The sequence below is a fragment of the Scleropages formosus genome, chromosome 11 (genome assembly GCF_900964775.1).
Source record: "Scleropages formosus chromosome 11, fSclFor1.1, whole genome shotgun sequence".
NCBI lineage: Eukaryota > Metazoa > Chordata > Actinopteri > Osteoglossiformes > Osteoglossidae > Scleropages > Scleropages formosus.
The window spans coordinates 11,449,223-11,468,702 of NC_041816.1; the positions used below are offsets into that span (position 1 = coordinate 11,449,223).

Genomic DNA, 19,480 nt, shown 5'->3' on the forward strand with positions numbered 1-19,480 from the left:
AATCCATCATTCATTATACCTTTTCCGCCTTTGTAGCCCATGTGTGGAGTCTCCCACAGTCTGTAGACATTAAAACAATTTTTTCTTTGAAAGTAAATATTAAATGTCCTGTATGCCTCTGTAAATACAAATACAGTACTGTGCCAGTGGACAATTTTGGATTGAGAACATTTGTAACAGGAAGATAAATTTGAGCCAAAGACATACACTTGATTTGAATACAGTATGTGCTCATAAATCAGCACAAATACAGTGATGGGAAAAGAAAGTAAACCCCCATTCGATTCTGTGGTTTAATGAATTAGGACAGGGCTAACCTTCATCTATCTAGTCCTTACCAAGTCCTGACAGTAGTTAAAGCAAGCCTCATAACACATAACATGCCATTCTTTACTCGGTCAAAAATAAGTCAATGTGCAGAGGCCATTTGTGGACAAAGTGCACCTTTACTGCTTCTGTATCATTTAAGAAGCAAATTAGGACCAAGTACTTCTACACAATACATTTTTTGATGAACACAACTAGTTGGTGTTTAGGAAGTGCTATTGCCTGTATCTAAAAGCAGAAATTTTGACAGTCTGTTATGGAAAATTCACATTATCACAGTGTGGTGAAGATAAAAACATATCTGTGATGACTTTGCAGAAGCAAATATTGCTGCTGATAGCTGTGGGAAGGGTTATAAAGGTGTTTCAGGATATTATGGAGACCATAATTCCACCTTTACAAAGAGACACATTCCAAGCTGTTGCTGGTACCCAGGAGTGAGTGGTCCAGGAAGACTGTATGATGCTCAGAGAAACTGCTAAGACCCCAAAATATGCATCCCAGAATCAAGAGGCCTCTGTCAACATGGTTAATGTTACAATTCACGACAACCTTTGACAGAACATGTGTGGCTTTCATGGAAGGGTAGCCAGGAGAAAACCTGTATATTTGATAATTGCAGCATGGTACTAGCAGTGTACCCGAATGGACCATAAGTCTTCTCTATCCCTGTCCTTTGGACAGATGAGACAAAGTGGATCAGTTTGTCCAAAGCACACATCACCACATTTTCTAAAACCCAAACATGTATATCACCACACAAATCTTACAGCAGATCCCAGGCACTGTGATGGAGGAGTGAGGGGTTCAGGCTTTTTCCCAGCTGTGGGACCTGGAAGGCTCGTAGTCCCGGGGCCCGTGACGAACTTGTTGTGTACCCACATATTCTATAGGAAAAGTTTACAGCATCTGTCCAACAGCTAAATTTGGCTGCAAATGTATCATGCAGCAGGACAGGTTTCTAAATGCATCAGTAAATTTATGAAAGAATAGCAGAATAAGAAAAGAATGATTGCGATGTGACAAGACCTAAAGAGAGCTGTGTATAAAGGAAAGCCCTTGAACATCAGTGAGCTAAAGCAGTTTGTAAGTAGGACTCTTCGGAAATCAGTATTTATTGTGTGTAAGATTGGGCATCAAAATTACTGTAGATTTATAATTTAATACATTTAAAAAAATGTGAACTAAAATGCTTGCAGCTAAATTGCTGGTGGGGTGAATGAAATGAAACTCGGGTAAGCAGTGGAATTATTGATGAAAGGTAATTCTTAAAAAAATGTGGAAAAGTGTTTAAAATGTGGCTAAAATAAATGTTTACATGAATCTGACCAATTACAGGTCTTTGACGCACAAGCTTTGTTGAAGCTTACCCCACACATGGAAAAGACTCTGAGAGCCATAGGGATTGTTTTCCCACAACGTAATGACACATGTCACAATTTGGGAGTGGTGTGTAAGCAGCCCTATAAAAACCTGTGCCCCCTTCTCTGAAAAAGCAAACAAAACAAAGAAGACACCTAAGCAGGGCTTTACTTGCAGCACATTGCATCTCAGTTCGAGTTTGAGGATGCAGGCAGAAGAGTACAATCGCCGGGGTAAGGATGGTTTCATTATGCTGTTCTAACATTTTCTTTATTTTTTATTTTATTGTTATATTAATCTATTATATTATCAGAGTATTAAAATATACAGGAGGTGGTAAATATATGGTCAACATATTATAGCCCTTTTTCTGTCCTCTTTTTATAGGTTAATTATAGACCTTTCTTGTTACGTTTACTTAAATTTATTGTATTGCATATTGTATTTTCGGGTTTGTGAAGCTGTATTTCAGAGAGTCTGCTTGACAGGATTTAATAAAACACTTTTTTCCTGCATGCTAGGTAAAGAACTTATCGACTACATTACTGAATACTTGACAAAAATCAGAGAGAGGCGGGTGAATCCGGATGTCCAGCCAGGATACATGCGCAATCTTCTTCCAGACAGTGCCCCAACTGATCCAGAAACCTGGGAGAATATATTTTGTGACATTGAAAAAATAATAATGCCAGGGGTTTGTATCACTGTGTTCCTTTTTTTTTTGCCTTCCTCTCTGACTATGATAATTTTTTTCTACAATGTATGTTGAAGAAAAAAATTATGGTAATCTTTTCCAAATTTCATGAAATTGTTCTTGCTACTGGTGGATGTAATCTTGATAGATACAGCTGAAATGGAGCTGCAGGGGGGTATATTGAAGCTCTTCTGGTGTAGATATAGCTGGTTTTTATAGGGACGGTACGATCTGGTCTGAACAGCTGGTGACACCAAGTGTAAGGTTGTGGTTGTAGTAAAGCATAAGGTCTCGTCCTCAGTGGAAAGCTTTGCTTGCATTAGATGGTGACAACTGCACTCCATGTATTACAGGTGGTCCACTGGCAGAGTCCATACATGCATGCATATTTCCCTGCACTGAACTCCTGGCCCTCTCTGCTTGGAGACATGCTGGCCGATGCCATTAACTGCCTTGGATTCACCTGGGTGAGTTGTTTGAACCAATGACGTTAAGCTGTTTACTGTATTTTATGGGAACTGGAAGTTGCAATGCAGGCTCCCAGTGCTCTGGAGCCTCTACAGGGAGTATAAGGCACTAGGCTAGATAGGGGTACATGCCAGACAGGATGCCATCCCATTGTAGGGCAGGTAAACACATACAAATTCACTCACACATGCACACACTACAGTTCACTAACAGTTCATGTGAAACATCTTTGAATTGTGGGAGAAAAGTAGAACACCTGGAGAAAAGTAAAGTGAACGCAGGGAGAACGTGTAAACTGAATGGGAATCGAGCTTATGTCCAATCACACAGTCCAGGGGCTGTCAGACACCTACATTATGTGCTGCACCACTGTGCCACCCGTTATGAGTAAATGATGTGGTACAAGTTGAAAACACTCCCATTTATTTTGTGACAGTCATCCAAAGGACAGCTGGTAGCATAGTGGTTAGAGCTACTGCCTCTGAATCCAAAGGTTGCAGGTTTGATCCCCACCTCTGGTTGTAGTACCCTTGAGCATGGTACTTATCCTAAATTGCTCCTGTAAAACTACCCAAATGGGTAAATGCTTGGAGCTGTAACTTTGACATTGTAAGTTGCTTTGGAGAAAAGCATCAGCTACTATAAATAAATGTAAGACAAGTTGTGAGAAGTTTTGCTTCGTGTCAGAAGTGTTATGCATTTTTTGTCAGAACATTTTGCGAGCACTACAAAGTACCGTATTTACTATTCAGAGGAACAGTCAAAGGTAACCAGATGATCATGTTGGTGTCACAGGCATCCAGCCCTGCCTGCACTGAGCTGGAGATGAATGTACTGGACTGGTTGTCCAAAGCTCTGGGGCTGCCCTCCCACTTCCTGCACCACCACCCAGGCAGCAGAGGGGGTGGGATGTTACAGGTAGGGATACACTGGGGTCTCTGCTGTTCCACCTTGGTTGGTGTTGCACTTGCATGCACTGTATCAACAACGTGCTGAGCTAGAAAGTGTTCATGTGGTGATGGTGTTGTGTCACAGGGCTTAGTACTTCATATGAATATCTATCCAGCTGTAAGATCAGGATGAATGAAGGAACAAATGGCATCAGCTGCTAAGATAGTATTTTTTATTATTGATATTTATCTCAGGAAATTGCAAATTTTGCTATATGTAACAAAAAAATTATTGAGAAGTTATCTTACATATTTCCACATAATAATGCAGACCATATGCTACTATAGTAGTTTAGCAGCCGGTAACATTAAAGGTATTATAGCAGCTGGTAATATTAAAGGTATTATAGTTTATTTGCGGTGCCTGCTGTGTGGGGTGCCTTGTGATGGACTGGCATCCCGTCCTGGGTGTGTCCCCTTCCCCTTCGTCCTTGAGCCCTGTGTTGCCGGGTTAGGCTCCGGCTCACCGCGACCCCGCTTGGGGCAAATGGTTGTTGACAATGGATGGATGAACAGTTTATATGGAATTCCTATAATTTCTTGAAGCATTTTATAAAGGAACAAGTTCAGAGTACTCTTTATAGTTTGTTCATATGAAATATAAAAATCAAAATTTTAATGGTAGTTTTTTTCTACTTGTAACACTTACTTAATACTCAAAAAAGCAAACCTTTTTCACCAGCTGTGGGGGAAAAATGTATTTTGTGTTGACAATCAAAGCCAGCCATCAAGAATGTCAGTTATTTCAATATTAAAATGACATTTTCGTCTCACACTGGTGCCATGCCTGAAGGCTGTGCTGCATCTTTATATTTCCCAGAGCACTGTAAGCGAGTGTACCCTGGTCTCTTTGCTCGCGGCCAGAAGAGCCAAGATTGTTGAGCTGAAGGAGTCGGAGACCGATGTGGATGATTCTGTACTCAACTCCCGACTTATCGCCTATGCATCTGACCAGGTTAGGGATGCCAGAGACCCACAGATTTATTACAGGAACTTGTATCACAGTTCTTGTGCAATTATGAATACCACAACTAAATGCCTTATCATTTAATGTTCTGTATAACTTTAGTAGCAGGCAGTATGAGTATTTCAAACAAGTTGCCTATCTGCACCGAGGGATGAGGAAACATTGTATAATTGAGTCATTTGATGCAATAAATCCCAATTATGTGATTTTTCTCTCCTCCAGGCTCATTCCTCAGTCGAAAAAGCAGGCCTGATTTCCTTGGTGAAAATTCGATTCTTGCCCACAGATGAGCAGTTTTCCCTTCGTGGGGAAACACTGCAAGCAGCCATTGAGGAGGACAGGAGGAAAGGCCTCATACCAGTTTTAGTAGGTTACAGGGCTCAATGCAACCTCAGTGATTGACTTCGAGTGTCTGCTTCCGATCAGCAATAACACAGATGTCTCTGGTCTTTCTTTCAATTGTATTCCTACAGCTCTGTGCAACTCTGGGTACCACGGGAGTGTGTTCCTTCGACTGCCTGTCTGAATTGGGACCAGTGTGTACGTTTAGGTTTTCTTACATTTACTCTTTATGTACCTTAGAGAAAGTACCCTTAACACTGTAGAAGCCAGATAAACCTCATAATTCTGCCTAAAATTAAAACTGCACGAGAGTCACTTTGCAATAAAGTGAGTAATTCTGTTGAAACTAGTTTGATAACATATAGGAAGAATGCAGCACAAGAGTAACAAAGAGATTGTGCCTGCAGGTGCCAAGGAGGGCCTGTGGCTGCACGTGGATGCAGCGTATGCTGGATCTGCCTTCCTCTGCCCTGAGCTGCGTGACTTTCTGAGTGGGATCGAGTTCGCGGACTCCTTCGTGTTCAACCCCTCAAAGTGGATGATGGTCCATTTTGACTGCACTGCTTTCTGGTGAGAGAGGCATTGGGCCAGAACCCCTTTAAATCAAACTGCAATGTCTTTAAGTGATGACAAATGTATGTTGTTCTTCTGCCCCTGTAGGGTTAAAGATAAGTACAAACTTCAGCAGACCTTTACTGTTGACCCAGTCTATCTCAGGCATGAGAACTCTGGAGCTGCCACAGATTTTATGGTACTGAGATTTTTTCCCCCGATCCCTGATATGTACCATGCAATAATCTGAAGGACTCAGGTTATTTCAGTGGCCCTGTTCCATTTCTGTGTTGTGCTAAGCATTGGCAGATTCCTCTGAGCCGGCGGTTCCGCTCACTGAAGCTGTGGTTCGTGATGCGCTCCTTTGGAATGAACAATCTGCAGGCACACATAAGACATGTAAGATGTCCTCTCTAGTGTCTCACACACACTACTATAGCACTACATGCCCGAGGCTTTCCTATGTAATCTGTATTCCTGTTGTTTCAGGGCATAGAGATGGCAAAGCTGTTTGAGTCCTTTGTCAAGGCCGATCCTAATTTTGAAGTTCCGGCCCAGAGACACCTTGGCTTGGTAGTGTTCTGTCTGAAGGTACATGAACAGTTTAATTGCACATATTTGCAGCAAAAATGGCAAGGGCTGCATTATGCAACTATAGAGTACTACACCGTGGTACTCAAGGCCAGGGTGCAGTCGGTTTTATGGAATAAAACAATTGTATGATTAACATGTGGCACCTTTGTAAATTGCTACATGGGTAAATCCCAGTCTTCATGTCCTCTGAAGTGACACTTTATGCTGTGTTGAAAAAAAGCGTATCTAATATTTGAGTCTAAAAATGATACACAGACTTATGGTGCAATCATGTTGTCTATGAATTTAACTTTAAACCAACCATAGAGTTTGCAGGGGAAAGATAGTGCTGAAAAGAAATTAATCCTCTTTTGCCCACATGCAGGCAGGCAATACTCCTACACAGGAACTGTTGAGAGCACTGACAAAGTCAGGGGCCATGTACCTCATTCCAGCAGCCATCTCCTCAAAACTGGTCATTCGCTTCACAGTGACATCCCAGTTCACCACTGAAGACGACATTGTTAGGGACTGGGATATCATCCGCCGCACAGCTGCTGCAGTTCTCGCTGAAGAACCCATGGCCCAACTAATAAACAGCACTGGGGAGCTACCGAAAACCTACAGTGGTGCTAGGGATCAAGCTGAAGGCAAGGCATGGCCTCAGGAAGCGAGTATTAGAGTTACCGCGAGGCCATTCGAATGCAAGCCCAAGGAAGACCAAAGCGGAACCTCTGCGGAGACCGGGAAGCTCAGGAGCCCCTCTGATATCTTTTCTCCAGCAGGAGTTCAGAAGGTCAGACAGCCTTCTGCGGTCTACGGCTGTCTTGGTGGGCAGGACCAACGGAGGAAAACCCGCTCCCTGAGCTGCAACAGCGAACCACTGACACGGCCAAAAGACACAAATCTTCTCAGGCTCATAAAGGAGGGTAGTGCTAGAAATGCAGCTTGCACTAAAGAGGGAATTCTCTCCAAGATCCCAGAGAGTATGATAATCTTGGAGAAAAGAGCCTTGAAAAAGCTGACCAAGTACTATAGTGTTCCCATCTTCTCACAGTGTGGAGTTCAGTGTGGCATAACACAGCCCTGCTGCTCGTTCAAGAACTTACAGATTTTTAACAAGCCTTGGTTCACATGTAATAGAGTGAGTTCTGCATTAACTTAATTCTATTATTTATACTGCTGCATCCTTTCACTATTAAGGTTATAGAGACAACACTAGACAGCGAAGTAGAGAATTCAAGCCCACAATAATAATAGAATAATAATAGAATAATTTTATTCTATGTGCACAGATACATTCTTTCACACCTGTCTCTACTGTTTTAACAAAGGCATTACTGTCTTTTGAGCTTTAGGTAAAGTGAGCGTTAAAATTTAAATTAAAAAAGTTTCATCATCATAATCATTCACCTGCAGAAGTATGCCAATAAACAATGACAACTTAGTTTAAATCAGCAAGTTAACAGCACTTAGGATTACTTTGTCCATCGACGCAAGAGTTATGCTGGCTTTGTGGGCCATATCATTTCCTTTCACTTCAATATATGGAAAATGTTTGTGCCACTTTGTCTCAAATAAATGCTGTCCTGTCAAATATTGATTTGTATTTAATTTCACTTGTTTGCGTTCCAACCCACTTACTTGAAGTCTCAAAGAAAAGGTATGCTTCACAGTCGGATAATGCCATGCCTTATGGAATTGTAAATATCTTCTCCCAGTGGACTGTAGTTCTTCTTATTGTTATCCAGGAAGTACAAAAGATCTCTGATGACACTGGGGTCAAATCCTTCCTCTACCAATTTTATCTTGATCTGTTTGTATGTCTCAGTAACAGCAAAAGAGTTCTGCAATTAAAAATATAACTTGAGACAGTGCAACTTAATCCATTTAAGAAGCACCTACAATACTAGATCTGAACAATTACCTGAATTCTAAGAAACCGAGGTCTCGCGTAGCTGGGGAGGTAGCTTGTTACAATCTTGTAGGTGTCAACACTGTCAAATTCATGACCTTTCTTCAGGACAATGGCTGCCATTCCTGTTCTCCCATCATTCCCTAAGTGGGGAACACCAAGAAACAAGGCAATCCCATTGTAGACAGTGGGGGAGAGGGGAAAAAATTGGGTAGCAACACCTGTATAAGAATGAGGTACACTGGTTCCAGCTCTATTTGCAATGTGAGGAGTTAAAGTCCAACAATTATCATAAATTAAAGGTCACAGTCAATAAAAGCCACAGTACTGATGTCCCTTGCTTCAGAGGTTCTACCCATCGTTATGATTAACTAACTTTGTATAACATTAAAGTATCCATCCATTCATCTTCCTCCGCTTATCCGGGACCGGGTCACAGGGGCAGTAGTCCAAGCAGAGCCCCCCAGACTTCCCTCTCCCCGCACACCTTCTCACGCAGTGACACAGAGCGCTTTAACACAGACATAACAAGTATTTAATAATACTGAAAATTAAATATGTATTCTCTACAACCTCCTTCATTCTTCTTGTTAGCTGATGCATCACATACGTTTGCTAGTTTCTGGCCACCATCAACTTTATCATCTACACAAGTTTTGTAGAAGGTTCTGTAAAAATGTTGGACATCATTTTAATAAAATGCATTTACTTTGCTATATTAAGACTAACTCAATTACTGAAAATAATGTTTTGATCCCTTCCTGGATCGGGGCTTTGACATGGCTGGCGGAAGGACTTGCGTGATCTAGGGATCTCCAGAGCTATGTCATCGGGAGCATTATGCTCCTGGTAGGGTCTCCCAAAGCAAACAGGTCTGGAGTAAAAATCTAGACTAACATGATCCAAAAACCTCCATGAAAAAAGTAAACGAGAACATTTACTCTGCCTGGAATAGGGTCACCGGGACACGCCTGGGGGTAGTGTTCCTAGGCGAGCGCCTGGTGGCCGGGCAGCCCACGCAGCCCGGCTGTGTTCAGCCCGAAAAGGCATCGTGGGGGGGCCATGTGGGCCCACCACCTGCAAGGTCCAGCATGGGGGTCGGGTGCTATGTATACCTGGTGGCGGGAAGGGGCAGGGTGGCGCATGGCGGCGCATGGCGTCGTGGCCCCTCGCAGCAAAAACTGGCTCTTGGTATGTGAAATGTCACCACACTTCGGGGGAGGGAGCTGGAACTGGTGCGGGAGGTTGAGAAATACCAACTAGATATAGTTGGGCTCACCTCCACTCACAGTGTTGGCTCTGGATTCCTCGATAGGGGGTGGTCCCTCTCCTACTCAGGAGTTGCACGAGGTGAGAGGCGCCGGGCGGGTGTGGGGATACTCACAAACCCCCAGCTGGCTGCCATCCAGTTGGAGTTTGCCCCAGTGGACGAGAGGGTCGCCTCGATGCAACTTAGGGTCTCTGAGAGGAAAACTTTGACTGTTGTGTGTGTTTATGCACCAAACAGCAGTTCAGAGTATTCGGCCTTCTTGGAGAAGGTGGGAGGGGTTCTGGACAGGGCCCCACCTACAGACTCCATAGTCCTGTTGGGGGACTTCAACGCTCACGTTAGCAATGACTGGGAAATCTGGCGGGTGGTTACTGGGAAGAATGGCCTCCCTGATCTGAACCCGAATGGTGAAATGCTATTGGACTTCTGTGCTAGTCATGGTTTGTCCATAACAAACACCATTTTCGAACACAAGGATGCTCATAAGTGTACTTGGTACCAGAGCTCCTTGGGCCAAAGGTCAATGATTGACTTTGTAGTCGTTTCTTCTGACTTGAGGCCACATGTTCTGGACACTCGGGTGAAGAGAGGTGCTGAGCTGTCAACTGATCACCATCTGGTGGTGAGTTGGATCAGATGGCGGGGAAAACTGATGGACAGACCCGGTAGGCCCAGATGTTTAATGAGGGTGTGCTGGGAACGACTGTCAGTGGACCTTGTCCAGAATGATTTTAACTCGCACCTCCGAGAGAGCTTCTCCCATGTCCCGGAGGAGGTAGGGGACATGGAGTCTGAATGGACCCTGTTCAAAACCTCCAATGTGGAAGCAGCCAGGCACAGCTGTGGCCAAAAGCTTGTTGGTGCCAGCCAGGGCGGCAATCTGAGAACCCACTGGTGGACACTGGTGGTGAGGGAAGCCGTCAAGCTGAAGAAGGAGGCCTTTAGGGCCTGGTTGGCTCTGGGGACTCCTGACTCAGCAGACAGGTACCGGCAGGTGAAAAAGGCAGCAGCGGCTGCGGTTACAAAAGCAAAATCTCGGGCATGGGAGGAGTTTGGAGAGGCCATGGAAAACAACTATCGGCCGGCTTCAAAGAGATTCTGGAGAACCATCCGGCAGCTCAGAAGGGGTCAGAGGAGTTTCGCTCAGGCTGTGTTTAGCAGGAGTGGAGAAACTCTGACCTCTGATGAGGACATTGTCGGGAGGTGGAAGGAGCACTTTGAAGAATTCTTAAACCCGAGTGATATGCCTCCCTTACAGGAATCAGGGGCAGAGGCTTTCGGGCTGTCAGAGTCCATTTCCCTGGTGGAAGTCACTGAGGTAGTTGGTAAGCTCCACGGTGGCAAAGCACCAGGGATGGATGAGATAGGCCGGGAAATGCTTAAGGCCTTGGATGTTGCAGGGCTGTCATGGTTGACACGCCTCTGCAATTTTGCATGGACCTCGGGGACAGCGCCCTTGGACTGGCAAACTGGGGTGGTGGTCCCTGTCTTTAAGAAAGGGGACCGAAGAATGTGTGCTAACTATCGGTGCATCACACTTCTCAGCCTCCCTGGGAAAGTCTATGCCAGGGTGCTGCAGAGGAAGCTCCGGCCGATAGATGAACCTCAGATTGAAGAGGAACAATGCGGATTCTGCCCTGGCCGTGGAACAGTGGACCAGCTTTTTACCCTCTCACAGATAATTGAAGGGGCATGGGAATGTGCTAATCCAGTCTACATGTGTTTTGTGGACTTGAAGAAGGTCTATGACCGTGTTCCCCTGGGAAATTCTGTGGGCGGTGCTTCGGGAGCAGGGGGTACCAGAGCCACTACTGCGGGTCATTCGGTCCTTGTACATACAGAGCGAAAGCTGTGTCCGCATACTCGGCATTAAGTCAAGCCTCTTCAGTGTGGGTGTTGGACTCCGCTAAGGTTGTGCCTTGTCTCCACTCCTGTTTGTGGTTTTCATGGACAGGATATCAAGGTGCAGTCGAGGTCAGGAGGGCATTATGTGTGGGAGTCAGAAGGGGACGTCTCTGATTCTTGCAGATGATGTTGTCCTTTTAGCACCATCACATGGCTGCCTCCAGCACGCACTGGAATGGTTTGCAGCCAAGTGTGAAGCGGCAGGGATGAGGATCAGCACCTCAAGGTCTGAGTCCATGGTTCTCCCACGGAAAAGGATAATATGCCCCCTCCAGGTAAGGGGAGAGTTATTGCCCCAGGTGGAGGAGTTCAAGTATCTTGGGGTCCTGTTCATGAGTGAGGGAAGAAGGGAGTGTGGGATTGGCCATAGACTGGGAGCAGCGGCAGCAGTAATGCGGTCGCTGTACCGGACTGTAGTGGTGAAGGGGGAGCTGAGCCATACGGCGAAGCTCTCCATTTACCGGTTGATCTACATCCCTACCCTCACCTATGGTCATCAACTCTGGGTGATGACCGAAAGAATAAGATCACGGATACAAGCGGCCGAAATGAGTTTTCTCCGCAGGGTGCTGGGACTCACTCTCCGTGACAGGGTGAGGAGTTCGGACATCCGGGAGGAACTCAGAGTAGAGCCGCTACTCCTACACATTGAGAGGAGCTGGTTGAGGTGGTTCGGGCATCTGATAAAGATGCTCCCTGGGCGCCTCCCTTTGGTTTTCGATTTTAGACCCATTTGCCCCATAAAAAAGTTCAAACACCAGACATGAGCTGTAAGCACTGTTGAATGAGTTGAAATAAGGAGGTTCCACAGTCCTGTTCATTTTACTGTGAGCTACAGCTCAATGTGAAAGTATAGGTTGCTTTCACTCCATAGGCAAATTGTAGAAAAAAAGAGTAATAAAACTGCACTGCAATCCTTGCCAGGAAGAGTTGCAAAAAAAATGAACAGGAAAATGTTAGTATGTCTGAAAATGCATACGTTCAACATTCCTAATATAAGAAGCAAGTGTAGTGGAATCTCGTCTGGTTATGCAATACCTTTTGTTGATATGGTATCAGTGTCTTAAAAATGAACATGCTAAATATACAGTCACTCATTATAAGCTGGAATAAAATTTCTTCACAGAGACCATGAGCATAGAACCAGTAGTGAAATGCTAACAAGTTCATTACAAGTTCATACTAGTTCATTACCTGGCACCTTGACTCCATAAACATTGGCCTCGTTGATGCAGTTTACCCTGAGCATCACATCTGTTACTTCAGTAGTTGCCACATTCTCCCCCTTCCATCTAATGCAAAAGAATTCATGTGTCATATTCTCATAAATGGATTTTTGGCCATTTTAAAGCCAGTTTGTACATATATAGCAATTACAAACCAGTTATTATAACTTTTACGCCAATGGAGTCTTCACTGGCAATCACACTAGTCTGACATTATACAGTATATTAATAAAGCATTTAGTCATATCAATTTTGTCCTTTCAGCAGTGCTTTGCATGCAATATCCAGTAAATACACAAAAGGAAATTACTGAAATGGGGTGGAAATTTCACATGGAAAGGAAAGGAAAAGAAAAGTAACATTCATGGCTGTACAAGCTGGGCTTCAAGGGTTTTAGTAAAATGTTACAGCATAACTAGTTCTTCAATGTGAAATCTGAATGTGAAGCAGCTTCATAATTATCTTCAAAATATTTTTAAATTAGGGGGCGTGGTGGCGCAGCGGGTTGGACCACAGTCCTGCTCTTTGGTGGGTCTGGGGTTCGAGTCCTGCTTGGGGTGCCTTGCGACGGACTGGCGTCCTGTCCTGGGTGTGTCCCCTCCCCCTCCGGCCTTATGCCCTGTGTTACCGGGTAGGCTCCGGTTCCCTGCGACCCCGTATGGGACAAGCGGTTCTAAAAATGTGTGTGTGTGTGATTGTGATGTGACAAGACCTAAAGAGAGCTGTGTATTAAGGAAAGCCCTTGAACATCAGTGAGCTAAACCAGTTTGTAAGCAGGACTCTCTGGAAATCAGTATTTATTGTGTGTAAGATTGGGCATCAAAATTACTGTAGATTTATAATTTAATAAATTTAATTTGAAATTTTCAAAACCACTTGTCCCATACGGGGTCGCGGGGAACCGGAGGCTACCCGGCATCACAGGGCGTAAGGCCGGAGGGGACACGCCCAGGACGGGATGCCAGTCCATCACAAGGCACCCCAAGCGGGACTCGAACCCAAGACCCACCAAAGAGCAGGACTGTGGTCCAACCCGCTGCACCACCGCACCCCCCCTAAATTAATACATTACTGCTAAAATTTAGGCAGTGTTATACAAGGTTTTTTGGATCTGGTTAACTTTCCATCCAGTTTCTAACCTGAAAGTATCTCCAATACGATCCTGAAAATAGATGAATCCCTCCTTGTCAATCTTCACAAGGTCCCCAGTGTTGAAGTAGAGGTCACCTTTTTTAAAAACATCCCTTAGTTTCTTCTTCTCTGTTTGCTGGAGGTTTCCGGCATATCCCTCAAATGAAAATGCTTTTGTTATCCTTAACAATAAAAGCCCCGTCTCTCCTGTAGAGAATGCAACATAAGCCATTATTGGACCACCAAGGATTTTGCTTTATAACTGCTAATATTAAAACTGAAAAATTGATTAGTTTTACACTTTACCGCTTGGAACTTTCACACAGAATCCTCTGAAGTCCCGCAGTGGTTCGTAATTTTCAGCATCATACTTAACTACAGCATGCAGAGTAAACAGCTACAACCACAGACAAAAATGAAATGAGACATGTTGGCAATGGACGGAAGAGAACACCATCTATTCATTTACCATAATAAATTCATGTAATTTATTCCCTAGAGGCACCACTTATTTGAGTCAACTTTTCTCTCTCATTTTGTTTCCACAAACACACACACATTATCTGAACCGCTTGTCCCATATGGGGAACTGGAGCCGAACCCAGCAACAGAGGACGTAAGGCTGGAGGGGGAGGGTATACACCCAGGACGGGAAGCCAGTCCAACACAAGGCACCCCAAGTGGGATTCGAACCCCAGACCCACCAGAGAGCAGGACCTGGTCCAACCCACTGCACCACTGTGCCACCATGCCCCCTGCCCACAAACACCAGAGAATCCAATAATCATTTACCTTATGAATAAAGGAGACCCGCCCAGATGCACCGATTTTTCCAGTATAGTTTATGAAGCCAACGTTGTTCTCAGTACCACCATAGCATTCAGTGATCCATATGTTACCATGCCTCTGCAGAAACTCAGACCAAGTATCTTCACGTATACCGTTGCCAATGGCAAACCTAACCTTGTGGTCTCTGTCATTAGGTTTCTGTTTTAAAAAAAAAAAATAAATAAATAAAATGCAGTGTTTCTGCCTCTAAAGGTGAACCAGCATCTGGAGTTGCTGCATTTTATTTTCCTCTGTATTTATTCTTACATTTAACTTCTTTAATGAATCTTCAAATTATAGAACCTAATGTTTCATGAGTTGTCAGTTTCACAACTGTCCAATTTAACCAAGATAAATCAATGCAGTGTTTCAGTGAATAGTCAATGGAATACGTTGGCTAGATACTAAAAATTATAGCAGATGCAAGTCACATTTTACTGAAATAACTCATGTAATCAAATGACTACAGTACTACTACATTTCTAAATTCTATAGTTAATTCTGAAATGTGACTGATAAGGTTATTTAGCCTTTCATGATTACCTTTGGTTGGTTGCAAAGATAACGTATTATTTCACCAATATATTGGATCACAGTGACATTATATTTTCTGCAATCATCCCAAAACTGAGAAGCTGAAAATTTGGACTTCAAAAGTAAAGTTCCACCTGAAAAAGACAGGTAAATTAAGATGCAACTTCTTCCACAGACAAGCACTCTTGATTTCCCACCCCAGTCTAAAAAAGTCACAAAGGTAAATCAGTGGGCGTTACCCCTTTCAATAATGCCAGTTAGTCCAATGAAGAACCCAGAAGCGTGGTAAAGAGGAAGAAATATGTAGATCACGTCATCTGAGGTCACTCCAACCAGTCTCAGAAGAACAGAGTACCTCCAGATCTTGCTGTGGTTTATCAAGGCAGCCTTGGGAAGACCTCGGGTCCATGGAGGGGGAACATCATCATGATCATGCATGTTTAATAGGACAGGGCTGCACAATACCACTACTTTCACACTTCTCTTTGCAACATCATCACGTACCTGTTGTTCCAGAAGTATAAATGTATAATGCTGGGCTCTGAATCGTTATGTGGGACCTGTAAGAGGTGGAGACCGGCTCCTCCGAGGCGGTGTGCACTTTATCCAGAAGGCTCTCCATGCCTTCCGTGTCACACTCCTCGGCGAGGACGAAGACGATCACGTTTTTCTCTCGCAGCGTGGGCAGAACCTCTTGCACGGCATTCTTCAGGGCTAGTGAGGAAAACAGTGACAGCGGTCGAGGCGAACGACACGGGTACGAGTCTGGGACAGCCCGGCAGCAGCTCCGCGCGCGTCCAAGAGGCCGAGCCGAGCGAGCGCGCGCCGTGCCGCCCGTCCTTCTTACCTGCCGATGCTACGAGCACGCGCGCCCCAGAGCACGAGAAGCAGTGCAGCAGGGACTGCGAGCGAAGGTTCGAGTTCAGCAGTGCGGCGGCGCAGCCCACTTTGGCCAGTCCCAGAAACATCCACACGTAGAAGGGCTCGTTTGTCAGCAGCAGGGCCACCGTGTCGCCCGCCCGCACACCCACGTGCCGCAGCAGACTCCAGGCGACCCTGTTGCTGAGCCTGTCCGCGTCCGCGTACGTGTGCCGCTCGTCCTCGAACAGCACAAAGGGCTTCTCAGGAGAGCGCTGCACCTGCTCCAGAAAGCGGTCCAAAATAGTATAGAAGGGCTTCTTTTTCGCGTACGCCGAGAAAAGCCAGTGAAAGCGAAAAATCCGCAAAAAGTTTATTAAGTCGTAGTGCAAGTAGGGGAACCAGGAGAGCAAGAAGAAGCGCATCGCTAGCGCTACGACTACGAGTCCGAGCGCAAGGGTGAGCAGCGCGTACATCATGCTGACGACCACAACTGTTACCGTAGACTAGAGTGTACCACCTAACCCCTCTCTTATAATACTAACTTTGTGAATAATTAATAACAGTAGGCGTCACCATCATTACTCCTGTTGCATAATAGGATCGTTTTTGTAGCAGGGCGGCGTGAAGTTGCAGCCTCCCGCCGCAAAAAAAAAAAAAAAAAAAAAAAAAAAGAAAACGTCTAGGTGATCCGAGGCCACCTTGTTCACAGCATATTCTTGGATGACACTACATTACGGTCGTGATGTCATTCAAAGAGAAAATAAATACAAGTGACTAGAGCAAAGTAAAGACTGTGAACAAAAAGTGACTAAAAAGTGACCTCGTAATAAACCGTGAGCATAGTACACTTTTTTTTTTTTGTATATATATTTACACAGTTTTGGGTAAATTTGTATTAAACGGGTCCACCCTCTGACCTTTGGAGACAATAATAATAATTAAAGATAACGGGCCGCACCTACGCATCATGACTCCACGAACGCTAAATATTTTGAATAAGCAGTTTAGGTTCCTGCCGAAAAGTAGACATTGCTGTGTTGGGACCAGTCACACTCTACAGATAACAAATATTATTCCTATAACATCCTTTCATGTTATGCTGCTATGGTTTGGTTCTAAGCACTGTGGATTTCAAATGTGCATCGCTCACATACAGTACTTTGTATCTTGTACATTAATTAGAATACCTAAATATGATTCAGTCATTAAAATAATTCTGAGTACAAACAAATAACTGTGAATACAAACTAAGAACTGTTCTAATTTTGCAATCCTGACTATTTAAGATGTATAATACACAGAAGATATTGATTTATTGCTTCTCTAAAAATCAAGGAAAAAGTCAAGAACGTTGTCAACTCGGAATATATTCAGACATTTGAAACTTTTATAAAGTAGTTTTAATTAAAAACATTTTATTACAGATTGTAGCACAGATTTCAGTGTGCTGTATGACACTCACCCCTAAACATGTATTTGCCTGTATTTGGCCATTTATGTGCTGACATTTCTTTTACAATATGCAATTTTAATTTCTGCTGACTCATCAGTGCAAATTTATGAAAAATGTATGAAATGTTTTGCATCTACAGCACATAGTACATAAGATTCTACACATTATTGACAATATCAACATTAAAAATCAAACCATTGCCTGTTTCAATGATACATTCTACCTGATAATTTCTGAACACTTTTTTTGTCGGAAAAAAGGATGAATTAAAAATAATTCACTGGGTCATTGTCATAAGTTATAGATCTATCACTTATTAAATGCAAATCTGTTAGAAACAAATTCTTGAATTCCAAACAGTTGTCAGTTTTGTGTATATGTTTTTTTTTTTTTAATTTGCAGTATTATACTATCCAAGGTTAGTATAAAACACTTTATCCCTGAGCTGAAATGCTTCTTCCATTACATGTCACAACCAATAGAAGTCCTTTTTAAATATATCCCTTTCAGATAGGACCAGTTATGCTATTGAAAATTGACCATTAACCACTATGCTCACTTGCTGGAAGTATTAGACCACGACAGTAGCTGAAGTGGAATGTCTTTTGTACTTTTATTTTGATTGGAGTCTTCTGGAAAACTGGTAGTAGAATTGTGTAACAGGAAGAACACAGAGGTGACTAGAGATACACCCATTCTTCATGTAACTGGGTTAAATTGTATGATGAAATTACCCCATAAAGTGAATTAACATTGGGGTCAAATTATAATAATTTTTTCTTCTAAAAAAATGTTTCCTGTATAAAAATGTCACCTACAAATAATTGAAATAGCACAATTAAAGGTATTTTGATGCATAAGAATAACAAACATTTTACATTCATAACAAAAATGTTTACCTTGTTTTCATGTATTGTATATTAGGTTTATATTATTTCATGTTTGTGATTGGCTGAGATTGTCAGTGTGATAGGAAGTTTTCCCACATTGTCTTGTGTTAAATATACTTGTTTCTGTATATAGTTAATTTATGTTCTGCATATGAAAAAAGGGTAAATATTTTTACAAGCAGGTTTCTGTTGTCTATGACCCTGTTGCACAAGGGCTGCATCTATTGTAATGTGGGTTGGAGGTAAATTCTAAAAAGATTCCATAAAGCTATTACATGCATTGTTCCCACTGTTGTACCAATGAAATAGCAAACGATGTAAGATTAGAAGCATGTAAGACAAGAAGAGCAATGATAGGTGGTCAGGTTGCTGACAAAATGAGTTTCTTGTTTTATCGGGAATAAACTGAATAGTTGCTGCTACCTGCCAGCAGCAAAGTGGTCCACCATCTATCGTGAAGAATAAGTAGAACAGGGCTTGAGCAGCAACAAGTAAGGCAGAAAATAGAAAATCCACACTGATAAAAACCTGTGTACCCATTACTGGTACTCTAAATTGGACTACAGTGGGTCCTCTACTTACAAACTTAATTGAGAGTTGTTCTGTTGCCTGAAAAGTTTGTTACTCAAAGTGGGCCAGAGGCTTGTCATGAACTCTAATTCTACTTCATTCTAAGTTTTTATGCAGCTATTTGTGTAACGTGTGCCTGGAAATACAGTGGTTTTGGACTAATAGACTGTACTTCAAGAATTGCATGACTGTATCTGTTTCTCTCTAGCTGTTGCTGAAATGCACTTTTATTTACTCTGAAGTGTATGTCGCTTTGAAGAAAAGTATCTGCTATATGAATAAATGTAAATGTCAGCAATACAACATCTCTGCATTTTTTACAATAACACACTGTCTCTCTCTCTCTCTCTCTCTCTCTCCCTCCAGCTGGGCAGCAGAGACTTGGTTGACAAACAGCCTCATGCACACACCTGGACATTCTGAGTGCCCTGGCTGGACGTTTATGTCCTGTTGTAAATAGGAAAGCACGATTAAAGAATCCTGGCCAGAGCTAGAGTAGGGTGTAAAAGAGCTTAAGGCAACACTTACTGTTGGCATGATCACCATTACTGTTGGTGAATCTGGTAAAGCTTGGGCACGAGATCTGAATGGGTATACTACCACTATTTATGAAAAATAAATATGTGCTAAAAACTTCTCAGAAAAGTGTGTAGCGGTAAAAA

At 43.2% G+C, this 19,480-nt stretch overlaps 2 protein-coding genes across 2 annotated transcripts; one reads left to right on the plus strand and one right to left on the minus strand.

Moving 5' to 3' along the window:
- The first annotated feature begins 2,121 nt into the window (after nucleotides 1-2,121).
- On the plus strand, nucleotides 2,122-7,432 carry hdc (histidine decarboxylase). Its single transcript, XM_018763268.2, has 11 exons — nucleotides 2,122-2,383; nucleotides 2,737-2,850; nucleotides 3,647-3,769; nucleotides 4,622-4,756; nucleotides 4,991-5,134; nucleotides 5,242-5,308; nucleotides 5,518-5,680; nucleotides 5,771-5,861; nucleotides 5,963-6,061; nucleotides 6,152-6,253; nucleotides 6,621-7,432. The coding sequence occupies exons 1-11, from the start codon at nucleotides 2,204-2,206 to the stop codon at nucleotides 7,398-7,400; spliced, it is 1,998 nt and encodes a 665-aa protein (XP_018618784.1). The 5' UTR covers nucleotides 2,122-2,203; the 3' UTR covers nucleotides 7,401-7,432.
- Nucleotides 7,433-7,894: 462 nt separating this feature from the next.
- On the minus strand, nucleotides 7,895-16,392 carry LOC108940952 (very long-chain acyl-CoA synthetase-like). Its single transcript, XM_018763354.2, has 10 exons — nucleotides 15,892-16,392; nucleotides 15,549-15,758; nucleotides 15,284-15,442; nucleotides 15,054-15,178; nucleotides 14,475-14,669; nucleotides 13,989-14,079; nucleotides 13,691-13,889; nucleotides 12,520-12,617; nucleotides 8,163-8,293; nucleotides 7,895-8,082 (listed from the first exon to the last, which is right to left on the minus strand). The coding sequence occupies exons 1-10, from the start codon at nucleotides 16,379-16,381 to the stop codon at nucleotides 7,906-7,908; spliced, it is 1,875 nt and encodes a 624-aa protein (XP_018618870.1). The 5' UTR covers nucleotides 16,382-16,392; the 3' UTR covers nucleotides 7,895-7,905.
- Between the last annotated feature and the right edge of the window lie 3,088 nt (nucleotides 16,393-19,480).